Genomic DNA, 21,832 nt, shown 5'->3' on the forward strand with positions numbered 1-21,832 from the left:
TTTGCATTGCATTCGTATTTATGCATGAAGAAAAAGAATTTCCAAATGTACTACATCCTTACATTAAGCAGGTACACAATGTAGAAGGTGATGGACATTACGGATTCCGTGCAATCGCTTATTGTCTCAGTCTTCATCAAGATGAATGGTACCAAATTCGAGTTAATTTAATGGAAGAGTTAGAAACACCTACTACTGAATATGGTGATATGTTTGTAAGTGAATATCGGTTTCAACTATATAACTCTTTGAATTTCTTTGGCAAAGAAGCGTCGCTTCAGAACCGAATGATTATGCCTGATACAGGTGTCCTAATTGCTTCAAGATATAACGTGGTATTACATTGTTTTAACCGACACGCCAACACAATGTACATACCACTTCGGTCTACTCCACCACTAGCTCATGAACACATGGTTATTACAATTGGCATCGGCTATGGTAATCATTATGTCAAGCTAAAGCTAGAAGGAGAGTACCCGATGCCTCATATTATGCCACAATGGATTCATTGCAAACATCCTTGTGTAACTGAATGTGTCACCCCGTAAATTGGACGGCTAAATATGTATAATCATTATTATCGTTCTAGTTTTAATGGCTAAATATGTATAATCATTATTATCGTTCTAGTTTTAACGGCTAAATATGTATAATCATTATTATCGTTCTAGTTTTAATGGTTAAATATGTATAATCATTATTATCGTTCTAGTTTTAACGGCTAAATATGTATAATAACTATTATCTTAATGGTTAAATACGTATAATAATTATTATTGTTTTAGTTTTATTGTTTGACAATTTAATTGCAACTTTGATTAATTATTTATGACTGTTTTTTATTTATAATAATATTTATTAAAAAATATACTTGTATAATTATATATTTAAAAATGTTATATATATGTTCAAATGTGGTTAACAAATATTGTCTGGATGTATGTATTAATATGGGCCAAGTATTATTTAATTTTAATAAATAATTGATTAAATCATCTACCATTTAATTTAGACAGATTATTTTATTTAAAATCATATTGCCTCTTTCATCCACATCCACAATATACATCCAAACTCGTTCAATCCGTCGTGATGAAGGATTATGCGAGATTAGACAATCCAACTCACCAGATTCCAAAACGAAAATGGATCTCCATTCACAATCAACATCTAGATTAACTCCAAATTTCCAGTGGAATACGCGTTCTTCGACAGAAACACAGCTCCGGTGAACGACGACGACACCACTTACACAAATATGTTCGATGCCAACTACGATATCCTAGTCTGGGTCGTACAAAAGAACGGATTCACAAATATGGGAATCATAGTGTATGAAATTGAGTGGCCGAGTGACGGAGATCGAAATGCGAATAATTAATTAGCTCAAAGGTTTATGCAAGCGTTCATGAGTCATATTGCTGGAAATAAAGTGACGCCATTGACAACAGGTCCGATTAATGCTTATTTGTTTAGTTTAATCGATGAAGATGAGAAAAGTATTCAACCGGGAAACTTCGAAAGACATTGGGGGGGGGGGGGGGGGGGGGGGTTCTTACGTCGGAGCTCTGATTCCGGCGACTGGGGTGAAGTGTTTACAGAAGATATGGTGTGTGATGAAGGATTCTGGGAGATTAGATGATCCATCGATTGCATAATCGGTGAGTTACGCTTATGCTCTTGGGGATTGTACGAGTCTTGGATATGGAACTTCTTGTGGAGATTTGGATGCAAAAGGATAAAATTGTCCTAAAATCTCACATATTTAATTGATAATGCTAGCAAAGATTGTAGTGTGCTTCCTTTTGCTTGGACATATTTGGTTTTAAGCACATCATATACAATAGTCATGTTATTTGTATAATCTTATTCTCATGTTTATTTCTATTTTCTAATACAAGTCTTCGTTTACTCGTTAGTTGAAGATTTAAAGACAAAGGAAATAAATTCCCTTCTAGGAAGAATGAGAATGAAAATTCTTTCAACATTGTATTCTTATAAAGCGAATATTTTTTCAAGAATGACTTACTATAAAACTTGTATTCTTATAGAAAGTGGCAAAAATTCAAAAAATGACATTATATTTTTATAGAATGTGACATTAAAAATTATTTTTTTGTTTGTTTTTGGACCTTAGATTATTTAATAATATTAATAATAGATGATTATCCTTTAAAATGATTAATTTTCAACTCATTCAAAATTTTGTTATTCTTCAAAATATTCATTCAATCAGAATATGTATTTTAAACTCCTGATCGACATTCATTACTACATCCACATAATAGTTACCATCCACACTATAACCTAGCCTTATATATATATATATATATATATATATATATATATATATATAATGGGTTATGTCAAATGTCAAATCTTTTTTTTTTTTTTTTTTTGGGGGGGGGGCGGGGGGGGGGGGGGGGGGGACTAACTACATGTACCCATAATTGTATAATGATTTTTGATCTAATCGTTAAGCACATTTCAAGAGAATTATGGTTTTTCTGCAAACAATTTCCATCCCGAGATTCTGTTTTATTTTTATTTGTTCTCGTTGATTTTTTTAGTAGTATAATATTTTAATTGACATTACATTTCAATTAATAGATAACTTCAGTAGTATAATATTTTAATTGACTACTCTACTACCATCATGCCAAATTTATTCAATAAGAAGGAAAATGAATAACTTATTCATAATCTTAGAGGCCTTGCACCGTTGCATTCAATTGCCTTGTCATAAAGAAAGGGAAGGAAATATTTTTTTAATCAATCGCCTGAACCTGCCTTTCTTTCTTTGCCAGGAGGGGTGGGCCAATCACTAATGGATCTCTCAATGAGAGCCTCATTCTGTCTAGAGCAAATTTATTAGGTTTAGGTGGATTCGGTTGATTATGCAATTCGGTAGATGATTCGGAAGTTGGTTCGGTGATAGATGTAGTTGATGGGCTAAATCGTCAAACTCCTCATTGCCCTAATATTCCCTGTAGGCTCCCTACTCCGCCAGCGCGACAACTATCTGAATCATTTGATGCTTCTTCTCACTGAGCAACCCCTCGACTTCCACTTTAGGTTCGGGGAGCTCCGGAAGGGGAGCTTGAGACTCAGTAGAACCTTCCCTTTTTTTTATCTCTCCTTTTCCAGCAAATTTGATCCATTTTGCTCAGTTGGGGAGCGGAGGTACCCTCGAGCGATGGTTGGGCAGTGATCTTTGTGGTAGCGGGGGGAAAACAACCCCGACCAACCGGCATGTACAACTAAAGAAAAAGGGATATGGAGATGAATTCCAATCTTTATTTGACTAGGTTAGAGAAGATGATGGTCAGACTAATCCAATCAGCGGAAACCATATCTAAAGGCATGTCTGCAATGCGTCCGACATTCCTCCAATCCCAAGTAGCTCCTTTGTTACTCTATAATCCTCCTAACTTCAGTTATCTAATATTCACCTTCATAAATCAACATCATTCCCTTTCCAACAATTCTAAAAATCCATATGCCAGTCACAATACCCATATCAGGTGGATCATGATGCAGAAATTGAGGCCCAAAATGCATATAATCTTACTATGGCTTCTCAACCCCCCCACCCCCACCCCCCACCCCCCGTCTTCCTCTTTCGAAATACGCCACTCCATGAGCCTCGTAAGGGAAGGAGTACATGGTCATTCCTCGATTCTCGATGGGTTGGCCTATTCCCGTCATCTCAGCTCTCGCCATTTCAACCCATATCTAATGTAGCCCACAACTCGCCCCAAACCCTACCAGCTTTCCAGGCCATTCAATCTCCATCATTCCATTTTAGCTCACCTCCAACCGGAAAGCTTTCGCGATGATGTTTTCCGATAATACATCCTTCAAAAATGGGATTTGGTTGGATGGAGTCTCGTAGAATAATATCATTTTTATAAAGGGGCGTTACAACTAGCATCCATTTTCTTATTAGTAAGTTAGGTTGCTTGATAGTGTGTAGTAGATTGGCCCGAGTGCGTAATACGCCAGTCGAGAAGAAATCCCATCAATGGATACAGTAGAGGAACGAAAGTGGCTGGCGGCGGTGTATAGCTATAGCTATAAGGAGCAAAGCTCATACACACCGGCTGATGTAGGGTGGGATAAAGTTGCCAGAGCGAGTCACGCGCGAAGTTAGACACTTTTTTTTGAAGCGTGATGCTGATAAGACCACTCGATAAGATACAACTTATGGGGCCTTATGGGGGATGGTCGACCTTGGTTTTAACTACTGATGACGGGGGTGCATCAGGGACCGGAACAGGGGCACGAAGTTGCTCCGTGATATTCCAGATGAGTTGAAAGACTATGATCCCCTCCATTGGTATCCACTCGCCCTAATGAATAAGCATGAGAAAACCCATAAGCTTTTATCCGCTCCATGGCCTACCAAAAGTAGAATCGGGGGAGGCAGTTGGGAAGAACACCGACCTCTTTCTTTTTTCAATCGTTAGAAAACGAAGTTTGATTAGCCTTGTTCCCTACGTACCCTATCGTTATTCCCATGATTCCCCATTGCACTTATTCTCCGCAATCGTCGGTTCATATCTATCTCGGGTATGGTCACTGCACTCCAATCATTGTATCTCCAATCTCTGCCTCGGTTGGTGGCACCTATGGTTCTGAAGGTTTTTGGAATGTCTTGGAAATAGAGGGTGTGCCATAACAGGAGGGGCTATGGGGTTTGGAGTTTAAGCAGGAACTGGCCCAACCAAGCTTTGCACCTTTTGTTGGGGACAATTAATCCCTCTGCTTTGTAGTTCTAGTTACGGATTCCCGGATAGCTATAGTTTCACTTGCAAGTTTCGTAAGCCAGAAGAAGGCCAGTGGGTAGGAGGAAGGTCGGTCTGTCTGACCTGATGATGCATCACTCTTTATACTACGATATTATCTGCATCGAACTAACGAAAGAACCCATGACGGAACTGAATCGGACTAAAGTGTGGAACAACCATGCGGAAGCATTTCATCTCATTCCTCTTCACCATAAATAACTCCATCCAAGCCTACGCCAACTTATTTCCGATCTCTCCCAACCTCGAAGTCAGACCAGTCTGAGCCGAACCAAGACAATGAACATTGAATCTCAACCTTTTTTGTTTCATCCTCTCTCGGCATCTAGACGAAGAAAGAAAGGACGAGTGTATCCGGGCCCATCACCACTACAAAAACTCAATTTCCTTAGTCTTTTTCTGTTAAACAAAGTCAAGCCTTTTTCGCCTTCCATCCTGCATTTCCCTGCTTGAGACTCTTTTTCTTAGCCCAGTCATCAACCACCTGGTTGGAGCCATGGTCTACCCAACTATGCTTCATATCCTCCTTGCTCTTTGTCTAAGATTAGACTAAAGGTACCAAAGAAGGCAAACTTTTTTCTTGTTTTTCTTCTGTCTAAGAATCTCATAGGTTGTACGCCAGCCATACGTAGCTGGAACTGTGATGAATAGAATAGGCCCGGGAGCTATGAAAGGAGAGAGTTTCTTATTCCATATTTCGGTTGACCAATTCACGTAGTATCCAATCCAGAATATAGGCTTGATTTTGCTCTCTCCCGATGGTACATTTTATGCTCCTAAATCATTGAATTCAAACTCTCTATCGGATGAAAGGGAGCGAGCGATTAAACTCCTATAATATTGGGTCTTAGAGCTAGTAGAGCGCAATACAAGCGAATGGAGTGGAATCTACCATTGAAGAAAGATATTTGCTTAACCAGATCAGCTTTAAAGAGCAAGCAATGACCATTGAAAGAGGTCGCTATAAGAGCCAGCAAAGTTACTCATGCACCTTGAGCGAGCCACCTGGCGATTGAGGGGTAATCATATGTTTCTGTTAAAAAATTATCCTCTCATCGATGTTATACCGAATTGAACTAATAAAAGTTTCTCATTTAGAAAAAATGGCGAAAGAGGCATCCTTGCATTGCCCAACTAGAGCGAAAAGCCTTATTGCGTTGCAGCCGTAAGTAGCTATGGGGTGTTGATGTACTTGGAACCTAGACCGGTTACCTGAGTATGCGGTTCGGTAGCCATTCAATGATAACATGAGATCCTCGCTTCGGTAAGCTATAAGGATGAATGCAAATAGCAAGGCGTTGTGTCGTGTGAAGTGAGACCGGCTGCCCTAAGTTAAGTGCTTCCTTATTAATATTAATTAATGATCTTGCTCAGTAGGAGGGCTTTCCCCCTTCTATGCAGTCTGATTCTCTCTATGGAAATGAGGATACCCTAAACAAGTTTAATATTTCCCAACTACAACTCTATCCCTAATCAAGAATTTAAATAAAAAGAAATAAAAACAAAAATTAATTTTATCAATATAGAAATATAAAAAAATAAAGAAAAAATTATATTTCCAAAAAAAATAAAAATTAAATTAAAAAAAGGACTTTTTCAGATAGAATATCAAATGTTTTTAAATAAAAAATAAGTGAAAATGGATATTTAGAATATGATAATATAGGAAACATTGTTTTAAAATAAAATAATACTGCATAATTAATATTTTCTGATAATAGATCATATATTTCAGAAATAAGTTATAAAAGAGAATTAGAAAATATAGATACAAAAGAGCCCAATACTAGTTATTTTCCATCAGGACACACTCCTTTTAATAAATATGAAATAAAAGAAAATTTTAATTATTTTGACTTTCCATCAAGAACACCTTATACTAACAGGTATGTAAACCCTAACTTATATGTAATTTTCGAAAATAACCTAGGGTTCTTAGGGTTTCTTTTGATGTTCTTAGTTATAGGTTCGATAGAGAAAACATAGATCATTATTGGGGTTGCATGCACATTTAAGAGTTTAAGTTTATTTGTTTTGCATAAAACCCATCAGTGGTATTAAATCGTTAGGTTTGTTTTCTATTTAATGGTTATAATTGATGAATTTATCAAATTATGGTTTATGACAATTAAACCCTTTAGGCTAATGATTTCGAAAGTATGGTTTCTTGGACCCTAAGTTTCGAAATTTTGGTAGGGGATGAAACCCTTACCTTACCTCCCAAGTATTCGATTTTTTTTAGGGTTTCTTGCCCTTCAAGCTTTTGAAATTTATGGTAAGGATTGAAATCCTTACCTTCCTCCCAAAGCTACTATTTTTCAAATTTTGGTTAGTGTTAATAAGGTTTTCTTATTTTTTATAATTATCATTTTATTTGTTTAAATAGGGTAATTTTAAAATTGGATAAATCACCCATATTTTCGAATTAGGGGTATGGATTAGGATTAAATTATTTGATTAATTTAATTAGATAATCCTTATATCATTTAATATATTTGATTAAATGTTTAATTAATAGAGAATTATTAAATCATTTGGTTTAATTTTAAATTTAAAGTTTATTTTAATTTTCGATATTTAAGATTTAAACCTAGTATTTTAAAATGTTTTAAAATACACCTTATACTATGTATATATAATTAAAAGTTTAATATATATTATACGTATAAAAATAGTTAGTCAAATCCTTAGTACACCTCATTTACGAAGTCATGCTATAAAAAGGGTACGAGGAAGCGACATATAAGATGGCCGTTGAATGAGTGTTCACTCTCACTCACCGCTCTCCTGTGTGTTGGAGGGTCGTTAGCCGAACGGATTTGATAGGACATAACTTTATTAAAAGTGTAATGATATAAAATCACTAAGCTATTTTCTAAAATCCTATTCTTAGTTACTTTAGGAAAAATGTGAATTTGTATGCTAATCCATGAAATTGCACATTACACTTTATACAGTCAGTGGAGCGCATGTGGTTAACCAGCATACTAATATGGTGATGTACAACTATAATAAAATTATCATATGAGAAAATGGCTATAGAATATTAAATGATAAACAATATTATAAAGTAATGTTAAAATCATACCTCGGTATCCTTTGAGGGCCTATCATAATGGGATACGCTAATGTACAATTATAATAACATTATCATACAATAAGAAAATGGTCATATTAAAATTAATGATCAAGTACATTGTAAACATGTAATATTAAAAGTGTACCACAATATTCTGTGAGGGCCCTTTAATCTACAGGATACGACAAACGATTTTTCCATGAACATTCACCCGAGGAAATGCCAAACATGTATATGGTTTACCCTTTATAATTTAGAGATTTAGGGTATGGGTCGTATGATAGTATCCAAAACACGACTTCAATATGTGACAACCGTATATGATATGTTTTATTAAATTAAATAACACCACAAATGTTAATCTAGAGTCCACAATGTATAATTTTGCCATATGCTATCAACATTTTTATCGAATTGATTTTCACATTCTTGAATGCGATGTTGTTTCTCAATTTTACTTGAGGAATATTTGAGGCTTAAGTATATGACCGATCGTGAGGATTCGAATGGATGAGCTGCCACAAAAAAGGCCCTTAAGTCTTAATGTGTAATAAATTAAATTGAATAAATTATTTTTAACAAAATGAAGATAAACTTTATAGCAATAAACATAACAAAATCATAATATTTTAATGAGTAACTATATATCGTAACAACTAACCGACGACTCACGAAGCTCTCCTGATATTCTTGATGACAATTTGGTTGATCAACTCCTCTTAGTAATTACATAGTATTTTTAATAAGTAATTACACAATCAATTTGGTTTATATTGTGCTTAGAACTTACGTTTTTTTTTTCCATCATCTCTTAATAAACGTGCATCCACTTGACTTTTAAGGGTCAAATGAACTATTTTACAAAATCAAATTTCACAATATTGATTCTATTAGAGTTGAATTGATGCAATGGAAACAATTTGGATATTAAAAACACTCATGAACATATGTAGATTTTGACAATGAATAAGGCTAGATTTGAAGTCTTTAAGAGTCAAAAGTTGACTTTTTGGGAAGGAAGGAGTAAAGTACCAAAAGGGTGTTTGGATTTATGGCTTCATTTGAAACAAGATAGTTGGCTTTGATTGTTTGGTAAAAGGGTAATATGATTATGATTTTTAAAGCAAGTAAATAGATAAACATAAAACTAACTGAGTAACTGATTATCTTATTATTGGATTTTGATTCTTTAGTTACAATAAACACATATTCAATAATCCAAATACCCTTACTCCTTGATACGTATGAACTCTAACATGAAATATACAATATTTACATGCTTGGAATTAAGTATAGACTCAAACATCATTTGTTACCATAGATAATCATATTCAGATTACTCAAGAAGAGAACTTAAATTAACTCATTCACTGAAAATTATGGATACAATGAAAACCCCATGACCACGAATAAAATCATATAAGAGTTTATCAAATAAAGAATGTAAGATCAATAAATTGATTTAATTCAAAATTTAAAACTTCAATTAAAACCTTCAAAATGCAATTGACCCAGATTGAGTATTCGATTAAATACTCATAATTGATTAATTGGATTGGGAAAACAAAAAATGAGGGAAATGTACCTCCAATTGCAGAAACATTGAATAAAATTGAATGCTTACTTGATTAGTAATCGAATAACAGAGTCTAAGAGAGTAATTCTAATTTTCAATTGACCCTGACTGCACTTTCAATGATCGGCAATTGGCAAACGACCATGACAATCGTTTATGGTTTCTGTGTTGCATTCTCAATTCTCACGTATCTCCAACTTGTCGACTGGACTTGGATTATCATTCATTCATTTGTTGGGTCTGAATATAGTATTAAAAAATGGGTTCCTTACAAAAATAGGCCCTGTTCGTATTCCCATTTTGCCCATGTTCTTCATCGACATGCTTAAATAGATAAATATACGTAAGCCAAGATGGTGTATATCTATTAAACTATCGAACAAACCAAAACGCTCAACCACAATCATCCCTCAACAATAATAATTATTACGAATCCTTCAACAATAATAATTATTACAAATGATGTCACCCTTCCATGGTTATCCTTGCTTTTCCTCGCAAATAATTTATTTAAATTGAACATTTTTCATTACTCCAGCCGGTCATATGAAATCAGCAAATTACTTGAACAATTTCTTATTTCTTTTGTGATAAGCGGAATATTTCTAGGCGAATTTACCACCATGTCCTCCTACCTCTTTCTCTCATCTCATGGTATGTTTGTACTCTGTACTACGAGATCAATAGGGTTGATTTGGTCATTTGAAGCTCAAAATTTCACACGATTTACCCGAGTAAAGGTTATGGGTATATGATAAAAAATTCAAAAATGAGAAAACCCACACAAAACGTTAAAAATTCACTTGCTGCATGCTCCTCCTGGCTATAACACAAGAAAGCGGAGCCCTCACAAATCAGACACCACTCTCTTTCTACAGACGCTTGTAAAACCCTCTTCTCTCTCTTCTCTCCTCAATTTCGCCATCGATCGATAAAGGTATCTTTTGATGGTTTCTGAACTAATCGTTACGCACATTTCACATTAGCATTTCAGTAGAATTAGGGTTTTTCTGTCGAAATTTTTTCTCGGGAAAACAATTCCGTTCTGAGGTTCTGTTTTGTTTTTATTTCTCATTTCGTAGTTCTCCTTGATTTTGCAGAACATGAATGCATGTGGTTAGTCTTCTGATTTTTTTCGTAAACGTGTCGTTTGACTGTTCAGTGCTGTTTTAACACATGTTTTTGCTTGTTTGGTTGTTGAAAATGTAGGGTTTAATTTTATGTTCTTTTTATATCGCTTTACTAGTCGGAAATGTTAATCTGAGCGATCTTCTTCTACATAATGCTTTGATCGCTGTTCTCTTGTTCTTACCATCATCAAGTGATTATTCCTCTTTTCTAGGTCATAAAACTTACCACATTTGTGGATTTTGCACATATGCATAAACATTGTTTCGTTTTTGCTTTGACGAGTCGTGTTGTTGGTGTCTTAGCGTGCTAGTTATGCGATGCTACTTTACTAATGTTTACAGTATGTGAAATGGAGAGTTATTGTACCTTATGGTTTACTTTGTTTCTATTAACCCTGTACTTGCATCATAGTACTCCAAATGCTTCTATTCCTAGAAATATCCTTGTTTCAAACGTCCAGTTTTAGGCTAAGTTTAATGTACTTGAACTCTTGAAGATCCTTTTATGTTTTTGAAAGCTAAGCATCTCTGTCTCTCTATTAAGGTAGCTGCTAAAAGTGTGAAAAGTTTTATGGACATCTGTGCTGTAATTGGGAAATGAAGGTGTCATTATTAGGTTGAAAATGATTGTTTTTTATTTCGCTTTTTCCTGACTGATAAAGCTATATGTTGCAGGGATTAAAGGCATGCTATTACATTACAGTACATTATTTATCATGTGTTTAGTAAAACAATTCATTTGGTTTTCTGGTTTGTTCTTTCCAAGGTGGTGTGATGCTTTTTTCTTGGTGAAACAGATTTGATGATGGAAGAAAATCCTTCACCAGCTGTTTTGGAAGGGAAGATTACCGGAATAAGTTTCTCATTGGCCACTGAAGACGAGATTGTTAGTTTTTTTCACTTTCCTTTATAAATATCACCATATCAGTTATCTTGGTAATTTTCTTGTCTAACTACCTTTTTGTGTGTGATGCATGAACATACAAATCCGAGTAGCGTAAAGCTTCCATTAGTGATTGCCCCATTAGCCATACGAGCCAGCTGTCCAATCCGTTTCTTGGACTTCCCCTCGAAGTGGGAAGATGTGAATCTTGTGGCACAGCTGAACCTGGCAAATGTGAAGGTGTGTAATTTGCTTATCTTTTCCCCTTATTGTAAATATCTCACATTAGTTTTAATGTGCTTGATACATTCTTTGTTAGGCACATTTAACCAATTAGTTTTTTTGAATCCATTTTCTAAAATCTGCTTCTCTTGCCTGTTTCAGGTCATTTTGGGTACATCGAGTTGCCGATTCCGATATATCATCCATCTCATCTTAATGAGCTCAAGCGTATCTTGAGTTTAATATGTCTCAAGTGTTTAAAGTTCAAGAATCGAAGGGTATATATTTTTTGGTTTCTTTAAGTTATGTTTATATCTCTTATTTTATTTCTTGAATCTTTTATAAATTTCTGGGGTATTGAAGGGGACAAAAATAACAACATTTTAATAAGGAAGTGCTTTAATTCTTCTCTTGTTTTACACAATGTTTTTGCCACTTAATGAATTCGTTCATTCATTCGCTTGCACACATTATTATCCTCACTGTTTTGTTATAGTTATTATTTATGTTTATGGCAAGAAGGTTCATTTTGAAAAATATTGTTAAAAACATTCTAAAGACGGTTATTTGCAGTGATAAATAATAAATATATGAATATTTCGCAAGTATACATGCTATTCTATAAATTATTCTGAAAGAATATTAGAGGATATGAGTTACAAATATTGAAACACGCCTAGTTGACTTTTTATTTTTTATTTTTCATTTTCATTTATTTATTTGCTGCATAATTCATTTGGCATAAAGCAATCACACATCCATTTCTTACACTTTCTCTTGCTTTCAGTTGCCAAACAAGACTGCTGGTATGTTTGAAAAGGTTTTGACTGGATGTTGCGAGGTAAGCATCCTATATCTAACTTTCTCAAACCTAAATTTTCGTTAATACATTTTATTTTATTTATTTACTGTATTGATTTAGACTCTTGTTGCTAAATGTTGTATAGGAAACTGCAAATGTAACTGTGGATGTGGTACAAAAACAAGATGGAGCATCTTACTTACAGCTTAAAGTTCCATCTAAAACAAGTAGAGATGGGTTATGGGAATTTCTTGAACGTTATGGTTACAGATATGGTGATGGAAACAAGAGACCTTTACTTCCATCTGAGGTAATACATGAAACTATTCGATGATATGATAAGATAAGACAATCAGTTGATTAAATCTATAGTTAGATTGATAACTTTACTTTTTGTGCAATGATTTCAGGTGTTAGTGATGTTAAAGAAAATTGACAAGGATAAGGCAACTAAAAAGAAGTTAGCTGGGAGGGGATGTTTTTTCCAGGAAGGGTATATCATGCAACATCTTCCCATCCCTCCAAATTGTCTTTCAACACCAGATGTCTCTGATGGCATCAATGTTATGTCTTCGGTTAGTTGACTTTTCCATTAAAGATTTCTGAACTTAGTGTAGATTTTTTTTTAAATGAAACTAAGCTTCATTTATTGTTTTTGAAAATATGCATGATTATCTTTGTAATGGTATTCCAGGATATTTCAATGACGATGCTTAAAAAAGTTTTGAGACAAGTGGAAATTATTAAGAGTTCCAGATCTGGGATTCCAAACTTTGAGTCTCTTGAAGTCGAGGTTAATGATCTGCAGAATGCTGTATCGCAATATCTTCAATCAAGGGGTGCTAAGGTATTTCTATTGGCTGTTATTGTATCTCTTTTTATGTTAAATGAAAGACATAGCAATATACTTTAATTTATTTGTTATTATATCATTCTACTTCCATTTCTTCCTTTTACAACCTTGTAGTTTTGATGAGTCTACCCAATTAGACAAATGTTATTCAAATACAAAACATATTTGAATGCTATAATTGGGTAGATTTTTTAAAATACAACGCTTTAATAAGAAAAAAAAGTAAAAGTACAACGTTGTAATAAACAGAAATGTAAGTAGGATGGTATAATACACAAAAAACATGCTATTTCTTGATTTTGTGTAACTAATGTTTTCTTTTGATACTTTTAATCATTATAGGCCTCCCCCAACAAAAATATACGCTACGGAATTGCAAAAGAACTGAACGACTCTTCTTCAACCAAAGCATGGCTTGAGAAAATGAAAACTCTTTTCATAAGTAAAGGATCAGGGTTTTCTTCCAGAAGTGTCATAACAGGTGACCCATACAAAGGTGTGGGCGAAATAGGAATACCATTTGAGATAGCTCAGAGAATAACATTTGAAGAAAGGGTAACTGAATACAACATGAAGTTCCTTCAGAAGTTGGTAGATGACAAGTTGTGTTTAACATATAGAGATGGCAATAACACATATTCTTTAAGAGAAGGGTCAAAGGGGCACACGTTTTTGAAACCAGGACAGGTTGTTCACAGAAAGATTATGGAGGGAGATGTGATCTTTATCAATAGGCCACCCACTACCCATAAGCATTCGTTACAAGCTTTATCGGTTTATATCCATGATGATCACACCTTCAAGATTAATCCTTTAATCTGTGGGCCATTGAGTGCTGATTTTGATGGAGATTGTATTCACATCTTTTACCCTCAATCCCCAGAAGCAAAAGCTGAAGTTTTGGAGCTTTTTGCAGTTGAAAAGCAGCTTTTGAGCTCACACAGTGGAAATGTAAACCTGCAGTTTGGGTCTGACTCTTTGTTATCTCTTAAAACTCTGTTCAAGAAATTCTTTTTCAAGAAATCAGAAGTCCAACAGCTGGCATTGTTCACATCAAGTACTTTGCCCAAACCCTCAATGTTAAAAGTCCGGGGTGCTGGCCCATTTTGGACTGTTTTGGAGCTTCTGGAAACATCTTTACCTCCGGGATTCGATTGCTCTGGGGAACGCTTCTTGATCAAAGACAGCAAAATATTGAAGCTGGATTACAGTCGGGAGGTGATACAGTCCATCATCAATGATGTGATCAGTTCGATTTTTTTCACTAAAGGCCCAAAAGAGGTGTTGAAGCTGTTTAACTCGTTGCAACCGATGCTAATGGAAAATCTTTCCGGTGAGGGATTTAATCTAAGTTTGGAGGATTTTATTGTCCCGAAAAGTATATTGAGAGATATCGAAATCGAGCTTCAAGATTTATCTTCTTTGCTATATCATTTGAGATCAACCTACAACGAGGTGATTGCGTTACAGCTTGACAAACATCTGAGGGCAGTAAAATCGCCAATTTCTGAATTTATCTTGAAGTATTCATCGATGGGTAGTTTGATCGATTCAAAGAGCGATTCTGCTGTTACAAGAATCATCCAACAAATTGGGTTTTTGGGACTACAGATTCTGGAAAAGGGGAGGTTGTATTCAAGAACTTTGGCAGAGGATTTATCGAAACATTTTCGCGGGAACTATCCGTTTCCAGAGAAATACCCATCTGAGGAGTTTGGGTTAATCCGGGGCTGCTTATTCCATGGGCTTGACCCGTATCAGGAATTGGTGCATTCTATTTCAAACCGTGAAGTTATGGTGAGGTCTTCTAGAGGGTTGACTGAACCCGGAACTTTGTTCAAAAACTTGATGGCTATTCTTCGTGATGTTGTAATCTGTTATGATGGGACTGTGAGAAATGTGTGTAGCAATTCAATCATACAGTTTGAATACGGGGTCCATACACAGAATTTGTTTGCTGCTGGTGAACCGGTCGGAGTATTGGCGGCAACGGCCATGTCAAACCCTGCATACAAGGCGGTTCTTGATTCTTCCCCAAATAGCAACTCCTCTTGGGATATGATGAAGGTATTCTATTCTGCTCATTCTAATTCATTTAAATGTTATATATTTGTTTATTATAGCCTTTTTCCTATTACAGCATTGTATCCAAATAAAAAGAAATTTTCACTCAGGATATTAAAAGTACAATGCTATTATAACTGGGTAGATTTTTTTTTCAAGTACTAGGCCTTAATACGAAAAAAAGTTAAGAGCACAATGCTGTAATGGAAAGAACTGGAAGTAGGATGTTATAATACACAAACAAATGAAAGTTTGTTCTCTTGATATTCTTAAAACTGTTTCTCTGGTTTCCAAATTTTAGGAGATTCTGCTTTGTGGAGTGAATTTCAAGAACGTGCATAATGATCGTCGGGTGGTACTGTATTTGAATGACTGTGATTGTGGCAATAAGTATTGTCTTGAGAAGTCTGCATATTTTGTGAAAAATCATTTGCGAAAAGTCAGCCTTAAAGATACTGCTGTTGAATTCCTTATAGAGTATGTTTATCGTTACCTATTCACCTTTGTGGCGTTTTGACCCCGAATCTGTATTGATTACTTTTACTCCTATTGTTTGCTGAATGCTGATTTCTTCCTACAGATTCACAAGACAGCAAACAAGTGAAAATGCTGAAATTGGTGCAGGACTTGTTGGTCATATTCATCTGAATCAGGTTTTTGTTTTTTGTTATATAAAATTGATGTGAGCATAATATAATGCTTTCCTCAATTTCAATTTGTTTAGTTTGACAACAAGTTATAAACGTTATCTGAGCAGGCAATGTTGAAAGAATCCAATATTAGCATGGAAGAGATTCTTGTGAAATGTGAAGACACCCTGAATATCTACCGGAAGAAGAAGAAAGAAGTTGGATTATTGTTCAGGAGTATAGCTTTATCTTGCGGGTCTGTAGTATGCTTGTTTCTTTTTTACTTTATTATTGGGGAGAGGACGTAATCTATAAGCTATACATGAGTGTCACTTTCTGAATTAATGGACCATTTTACCCTCGTTTGCTTTTTCCTCCAACTTCCCCAAACTTGGTGTTATTTTCTAGTTGGGAAAAAGAAACATGGCCTTTTAAATATAATATGACTTTTTTTATTTTTTATTTTTTTGCAGTGAATGTTCGTTCCACCAATCATCAGAAAACAAATGGATGCCATGCTTGAAATTCTTTAGGCAGGACACTGGTGGTCTTCAATTGGAGAAGGCCGCTCGCATACTTGCTGACTTTGTTTGTCCTGTTCTTTTAGATACAATTATAAAAGGTATTTTTATCAATTCTTGTTTATTTCTTAGTCCTAAATAATTAATATATAAGGGCATTTACCTCTTTTATGCAAGCAAGCTGTCGAGTAGCTATCCCACTTTTTTGGTTATGACTTTTGGAATTGTTTTATCATTGAATAGGCGATCCGCGGGTGAAAGAAGCCAATATCATTTGGATCGGTCCGGAATCAACTGTTTGGATTAGAAATCCAAATAAGGATCAAATGGGTGAATTCTCTAATCCAAATAGGGACAAAAAGGGTGAATTCTCTAATCCAAATAAGGATCAAAAGGGTGAATTGGCGATTGATGTGGTTCTTGAGAAGGCAGCTGTTAAGAAAAGCGGGGATGCATGGAGAACAGTGATGGACACCTGCCTTCCTATAATGCATCTGATCGACACTACACGATCCATTCCTTATGCAATTAAACAAGTTGAGGATCTTCTTGGTACATCTTGTGCATTTGAGCAAGCTGTCCAGGTAACACTATCTATCTATCTACACAATTTCTAATTTGGTTACTAGACTTCAAATTTGCTTTTAAAAATCATCCAACTTCGATAACTGTTATAAACAACTATTGGAAAGTGTTGATATAAATCATCATTAAACTACATATCACATGTAAGGATTTTTAAAGTCGTGTGACCAAAATCCAAATTATAAATGAAATGAAAATTAATTGCTATTTGTTGCAATTTGCCCTCAGATCTAAGCCAAAAGTTTTAATTTCTTTTTATAGTTGGGCTAATGCCAAGAAATAGCTGTTACTTCTATTTATGTGTTTTATAGCATCCTACTTTCAGTTCTTGCTACTTTCATTTTTTTTCTTATTAGAATATTATACTTTGAAAAATCCACCCAATTATAATATTTAAAGTTGTTCTGACATTGCTATAACTGGGTGGATTTTTCATAGTACAATGCCATAATATAGTAGGAGGAAATGAATTTACATTGCTATTTTTGGTTAACCTTTTATAATTTCATTTCAGAAGCTTATATTGATTTTCAATAAAACATGACATGCGGCATATGATAAGATTAATTGTTTTTTTATTTTTATTATCTGAAAACTGATCCGATTTTGCTTTTGTTGTGTAGCGCCTCTCAACCTCTGTTTCAATGGTTTCCAAAGGCATGCTGAAAGAGCACCTACTTCTATTGGCGAATAGCATGACGTGTGCAGGAACTCTTGTTGGTTTCAATCAAGCTGGCATAAAGGCCTTGTCCAAAACCCTTAATTTCCAAGTACCATTTTCCGAAGCGACATTATATGTAAGTCATTGACTTTGTACCTTATAGATATTAATTGTGTCTGACTTAACATTGACATTTTTACCCTTTGAATTTCTCCAGACACCAAAACGCTGTTTTGAGAAGGCGGCTGAGAAGTGCCATTCTGATTCTTTATCCAGCATTGTGGCTGCATGTTCTTGGGGCAAACCAGTTGCTGTGGGTACAGGATCTCGGTTTGATATACTGTGGGACACAAGAGAGGTTTGTACTTTATTATGAATGCGTAGAGGAGTAAAGTTACTTCTATACCCTTCTTGTAGCCTCATTTTATCTTAGGGTTAAATGCGACAAATAGCAACATGTTTGGATTAATTTGTTTATTGTAGCATCCTAGACTGTATTTCTTTATAATATAATGTTGTACGTTGAAGAATCTTAGCAAATAATACGTAGATTTTTTATAGTATAATTGTCCTATCCTAACAAGTACAATGCTAAAATTGTGGATTTTAACAAGCACAATGCTTTACTAGGAAAAAATTGAATGTACAATGCTGTAATATAAAGAAATGAAGGTAGGATGCTATAATACACAACAGTAATTTATGTTTTGATCAAAATTTGACCACCATGTTTAGTATAACTGATTATTTGATTAATGATATCATATGATCTCTTTGAAAATGCACATTATTAAATATTAATATGAATTATGTTTTCAGGTTGAACTTAACCAAAAGGATGGCATTGATGTATACAACTTCCTTCATTTAGTACACGGTGGATCAGAAGAAGAAGCTGATAATGGATGTCTTGGTGGTGAGGTTGATAGTTTTGACATGGAGGATAATTTCATGGAAGCAGGGTCTCCCGAGCATGATTCGGGTGCACCTAAAGCAGTTTTTGAGGACACTTTGGAACTAAATCTTGGTCAAATGGAGACTGCAGCTCCTGAAGATGGGAACTCCGGTGGCGGCTGGGGGGCAGCTGTGAAGAGTACACCACCTGAAAGTGGCAGCGGCTGGGGGGCGGCTGTGAAGAGTACACCAGCTGAAAGCGGCAGTGGCTGGGGGGCGGCTGTGAAGAGTACACCACCTGAAAGCGGCAGCGGCTGGGGGGCAGCTGTGAAGAGTACACCACCTGAAAGCGGCAGCGGCTGGGGGGCGGCCGTGAAGAGTACACCACCTGAAAGCGGCAGCGGCTGGGGGGCAGCTGTGAAAACTACACCTACGACTGAAGGTAGCAGTGGTGGATGGGGGGCGGCTGTGAAGAGTACACCTACGACTGAAGGTAGCGGTGGCTGGGGGGCAGCCGTGAAGAGTACACCTACGACTGAAGGTAGCGGCAGCTGGGGGGCAGCTGTGAAGACTACACCTACGACTGAAGGTAGCGGTGGCTGGGGGGCGGCTGTGAAGAGTACACCTACGACTGAAGGTAGCGGCGGCTGGGGGACAGCCGTGAAGACTACACTAATAAGTGAAGGCGGCAGTGGTGGTGACTGGGGGAGTGAGAAGGAGAAGGGATCAGGGTGGGGTAAAAAAGCGGAAGAACCTGCATGGGGCGGGAAGAAACCGGATTCGGACGCTGGGGCAGGATCAGAATCAGCTCCATGGGGTAAAAGAGAGGAAACTGCTTGGGGTAAGAAAGTTGACAGTGGGGGTTCAGCTGCCGCCTGGGGTAAAAAAGATGGCACCGGGGACTCAGCTCCATGGAGCAAAAAAGCTGACACTGGCGGTTCAACTCCAGCTCCAGCTCCATGGGGTAAAAAAGCCGACACTGGGGGTTCAACTCCAGCTCCATGGGGTAAAAAAGATGACACTGCTTCATGGGGTAAAAAAGCTGACCCTGGGGGTATTGGTTCAGCTCCATGGGGCAAAAAAGATGACAACGGATCAGCTCCATGGGGCAAAAAAGATGACACTGGGGGCTCAGGCTCAGCTTCATGGGGTAAAAAAGCTGACACTGGGGGTATGGGTTCAGCTCCATGGGGCAAAAAAGATGACACCGGATCAGCTCCATGGGGTAAAAAAGATGACACTCCAGCCCCATGGGGAAGAAAGGATGTTAAAGCTGACGAGCCTGGTCAAGTGGAAGAGTCTCAGTGGGGTAAAATAGAGTCCTCTGGTTCCTGGGGCAAATCAGTACAAAAGCCTGATTCCGCTCCGAAATGGGGTGGGAATAATAAAAGCGAGGAGGGGTTGGATTGGAGTAAAAAGGTGGAGGAAAAAACAGAATCCAAGGATGGATGGGGTTCTCAAAGTCAATGGGGTGCAAAGAATCCTGAAGGGGGGTCATCAGAAGACACCACCGCCGAAGGCGAGAAACCAGCAGGAGCTTGGGGATGGAATCGGAAACCCGAGCAGAAACCGGATCAGGGACAGGGTGGCTGGAAAAAGAAGGAAGGGTGGGGGCCAAGGAGAGACCGGCCTGCTCGGCCAGCTGGCGGGCCAAATGACGGGCCAAGGCCCGGTGGGGGACCGTTCACTGCATCTCGTCAAAGGCTGGATCTGTTTACTTCAGACGAACAGGAGATTCTCGCTGATATTGAGCCCATCATGCTTTCTATTAGGAGAATCATGAGCCAAGAGGGGTGAGTAAACTCTGTTGACTTTTTAAATTATAGCATAACCTTTCCCAATATAATTTTCTACTTTGATAAGGGTATTTACGTCTTTTTAAGTCCCTCCCCGTGTATTTTGTAACAAACGCATGGGGATTTGTAGTTTTATTTAAAAGCACATTAAGTTGCTAATAATAGCATTTGTTGTTGTTGTTGTGAAGATATAATGATGGCGATCCTTTGTCTGCTGAAGATCAAACATATATCCTTGAAAATGTATTCAACCATCATCCAGAAAAAGCTCAGAAAATGGGAGCTGGGATCGATTACGTCATGGTATTAATTTAATTTTTCACCACCCAATCTACTTGCTATTATATATTTTTTTGGATTTGGAAGTTGTAATTATTATTATTGTTGTAGGTGACGAAGCATACGCTTTTCCAAGACAGCAGGTGTCTTTTCATAGTGTCAACAGATGGGCGGAAAGAGGACTTCTCTTACAGGAAGTGTTTGGAGAACTTTGTTCGTGGAAAATATCCGGACAAAGTGGATGAATTCATGTCAAAATACTTCAAGAAGCCTCAACCTCGGCCACCAAGGGAACCACGCCCCCCTGGCCCAGGTCAAGATGAAGCCATCGGGACCCCTAATTCCCAATCTCAGTCTGGATGGAAACGGGGGGATTCCAATGATGAAGGTGGCACCCAGACCCCTCGCTCCCAGCCAGGATGGAACCGGGATTCCGGTAGTGATGCCGGAACACCCCGTTCTCAATCACAATCTCAATGGGGAGGGAGTGAGGCAGGAACACCTGTTTCTGGTTCTGGATGGAAGAAGGAGGCAGAAGGCGGAGGAGGATGGAACAAAGGAGGTGGAGGAGGGGGTTGGGGGTCCTGAGAGTGAGAGTGAGAGTTGATTTGAATTTGGGGTTGGAATATTTGTAACCCTGTAGGTTAGGTAATGTAGGAGGGTAGGGTGCTGGCTTTTGCTTTTTTAATCTCTGGTGCACAGCAGACAGTAGTAGTAAGGAAAGGAAAGGTTTTGGTGGAATGAATGACATGATGGGATGTGATGTGATGTGATAAATATTTTGGATGATTAGTTTGTTTCATCTGCGATTTGTGATGTGTGTGTATGGTACTTAATGCAGATGCAGATGTATGGGTAATGGGTGTGTTATTGATCATTGTTATTATAGATTCTATCAATGGGCATCTGTTTGTTTCTTCACATTCCAAAAATCCATTTCTTCTTCACGTGTGCTAGCTAATAAGATAGATTCATCAATATTGATTGAAATAAGGATCACATACATTCACTTGTGTTCAACTCTATTGTAGCATAATCATATAGAAT

At 36.8% G+C, this 21,832-nt stretch overlaps 2 protein-coding genes across 2 annotated transcripts; both read left to right on the forward strand.

Moving 5' to 3' along the window:
* The first annotated feature begins 20 nt into the window (after positions 1–20).
* On the forward strand, positions 21–551 carry LOC145006801 (uncharacterized). The gene has a single exon (XM_078965847.1). The coding sequence runs from the start codon at positions 21–23 to the stop codon at positions 549–551; it is 531 nt and encodes a 176-aa protein (XP_078821973.1).
* Positions 552–10,563: 10,012 nt separating this feature from the next.
* Positions 10,564–21,706, forward strand: NRPD1B (nuclear RNA polymerase D1B). The gene is made up of 19 exons (XM_078966230.1): positions 10,564–10,582; positions 11,394–11,482; positions 11,593–11,719; positions 11,864–11,979; positions 12,489–12,542; positions 12,649–12,813; positions 12,914–13,078; positions 13,198–13,350; positions 13,699–15,423; positions 15,722–15,897; positions 16,001–16,073; positions 16,178–16,305; positions 16,523–16,671; positions 16,814–17,154; positions 17,779–17,952; positions 18,034–18,174; positions 18,636–20,503; positions 20,695–20,809; positions 20,897–21,706. Exons 1-19 carry the CDS (start codon positions 10,570–10,572, stop codon positions 21,371–21,373), a joined length of 6,249 nt encoding a protein of 2,082 aa, XP_078822356.1. The 5' UTR covers positions 10,564–10,569; the 3' UTR covers positions 21,374–21,706.
* The last annotated feature ends 126 nt before the right edge of the window (positions 21,707–21,832 follow it).

The sequence above is a fragment of the Lactuca saligna genome, chromosome 7 (assembly GCF_052625555.1).
Source record: "Lactuca saligna cultivar CGN05327 chromosome 7, ASM5262555v1, whole genome shotgun sequence".
Classification (NCBI taxonomy): Eukaryota; Viridiplantae; Streptophyta; class Magnoliopsida; order Asterales; family Asteraceae; genus Lactuca; species Lactuca saligna.

Coding starts and splice junctions, on each gene's coding strand:
- LOC145006801 (XM_078965847.1), top strand. CDS start 21: ATGCATGAAGAAAAAGAATTTCCAAATGTACTACATCCTTACATTAAG.
- NRPD1B (XM_078966230.1), top strand. Junction 11,483..11,592: donor TGGCCACTGAAGACGAGATT/GTTAGTTTTTTT, acceptor AAATCCGAGTAG/CGTAAAGCTTCCATTAGTGA. Junction 12,814..12,913: donor GACCTTTACTTCCATCTGAG/GTAATACATGAA, acceptor CAATGATTTCAG/GTGTTAGTGATGTTAAAGAA.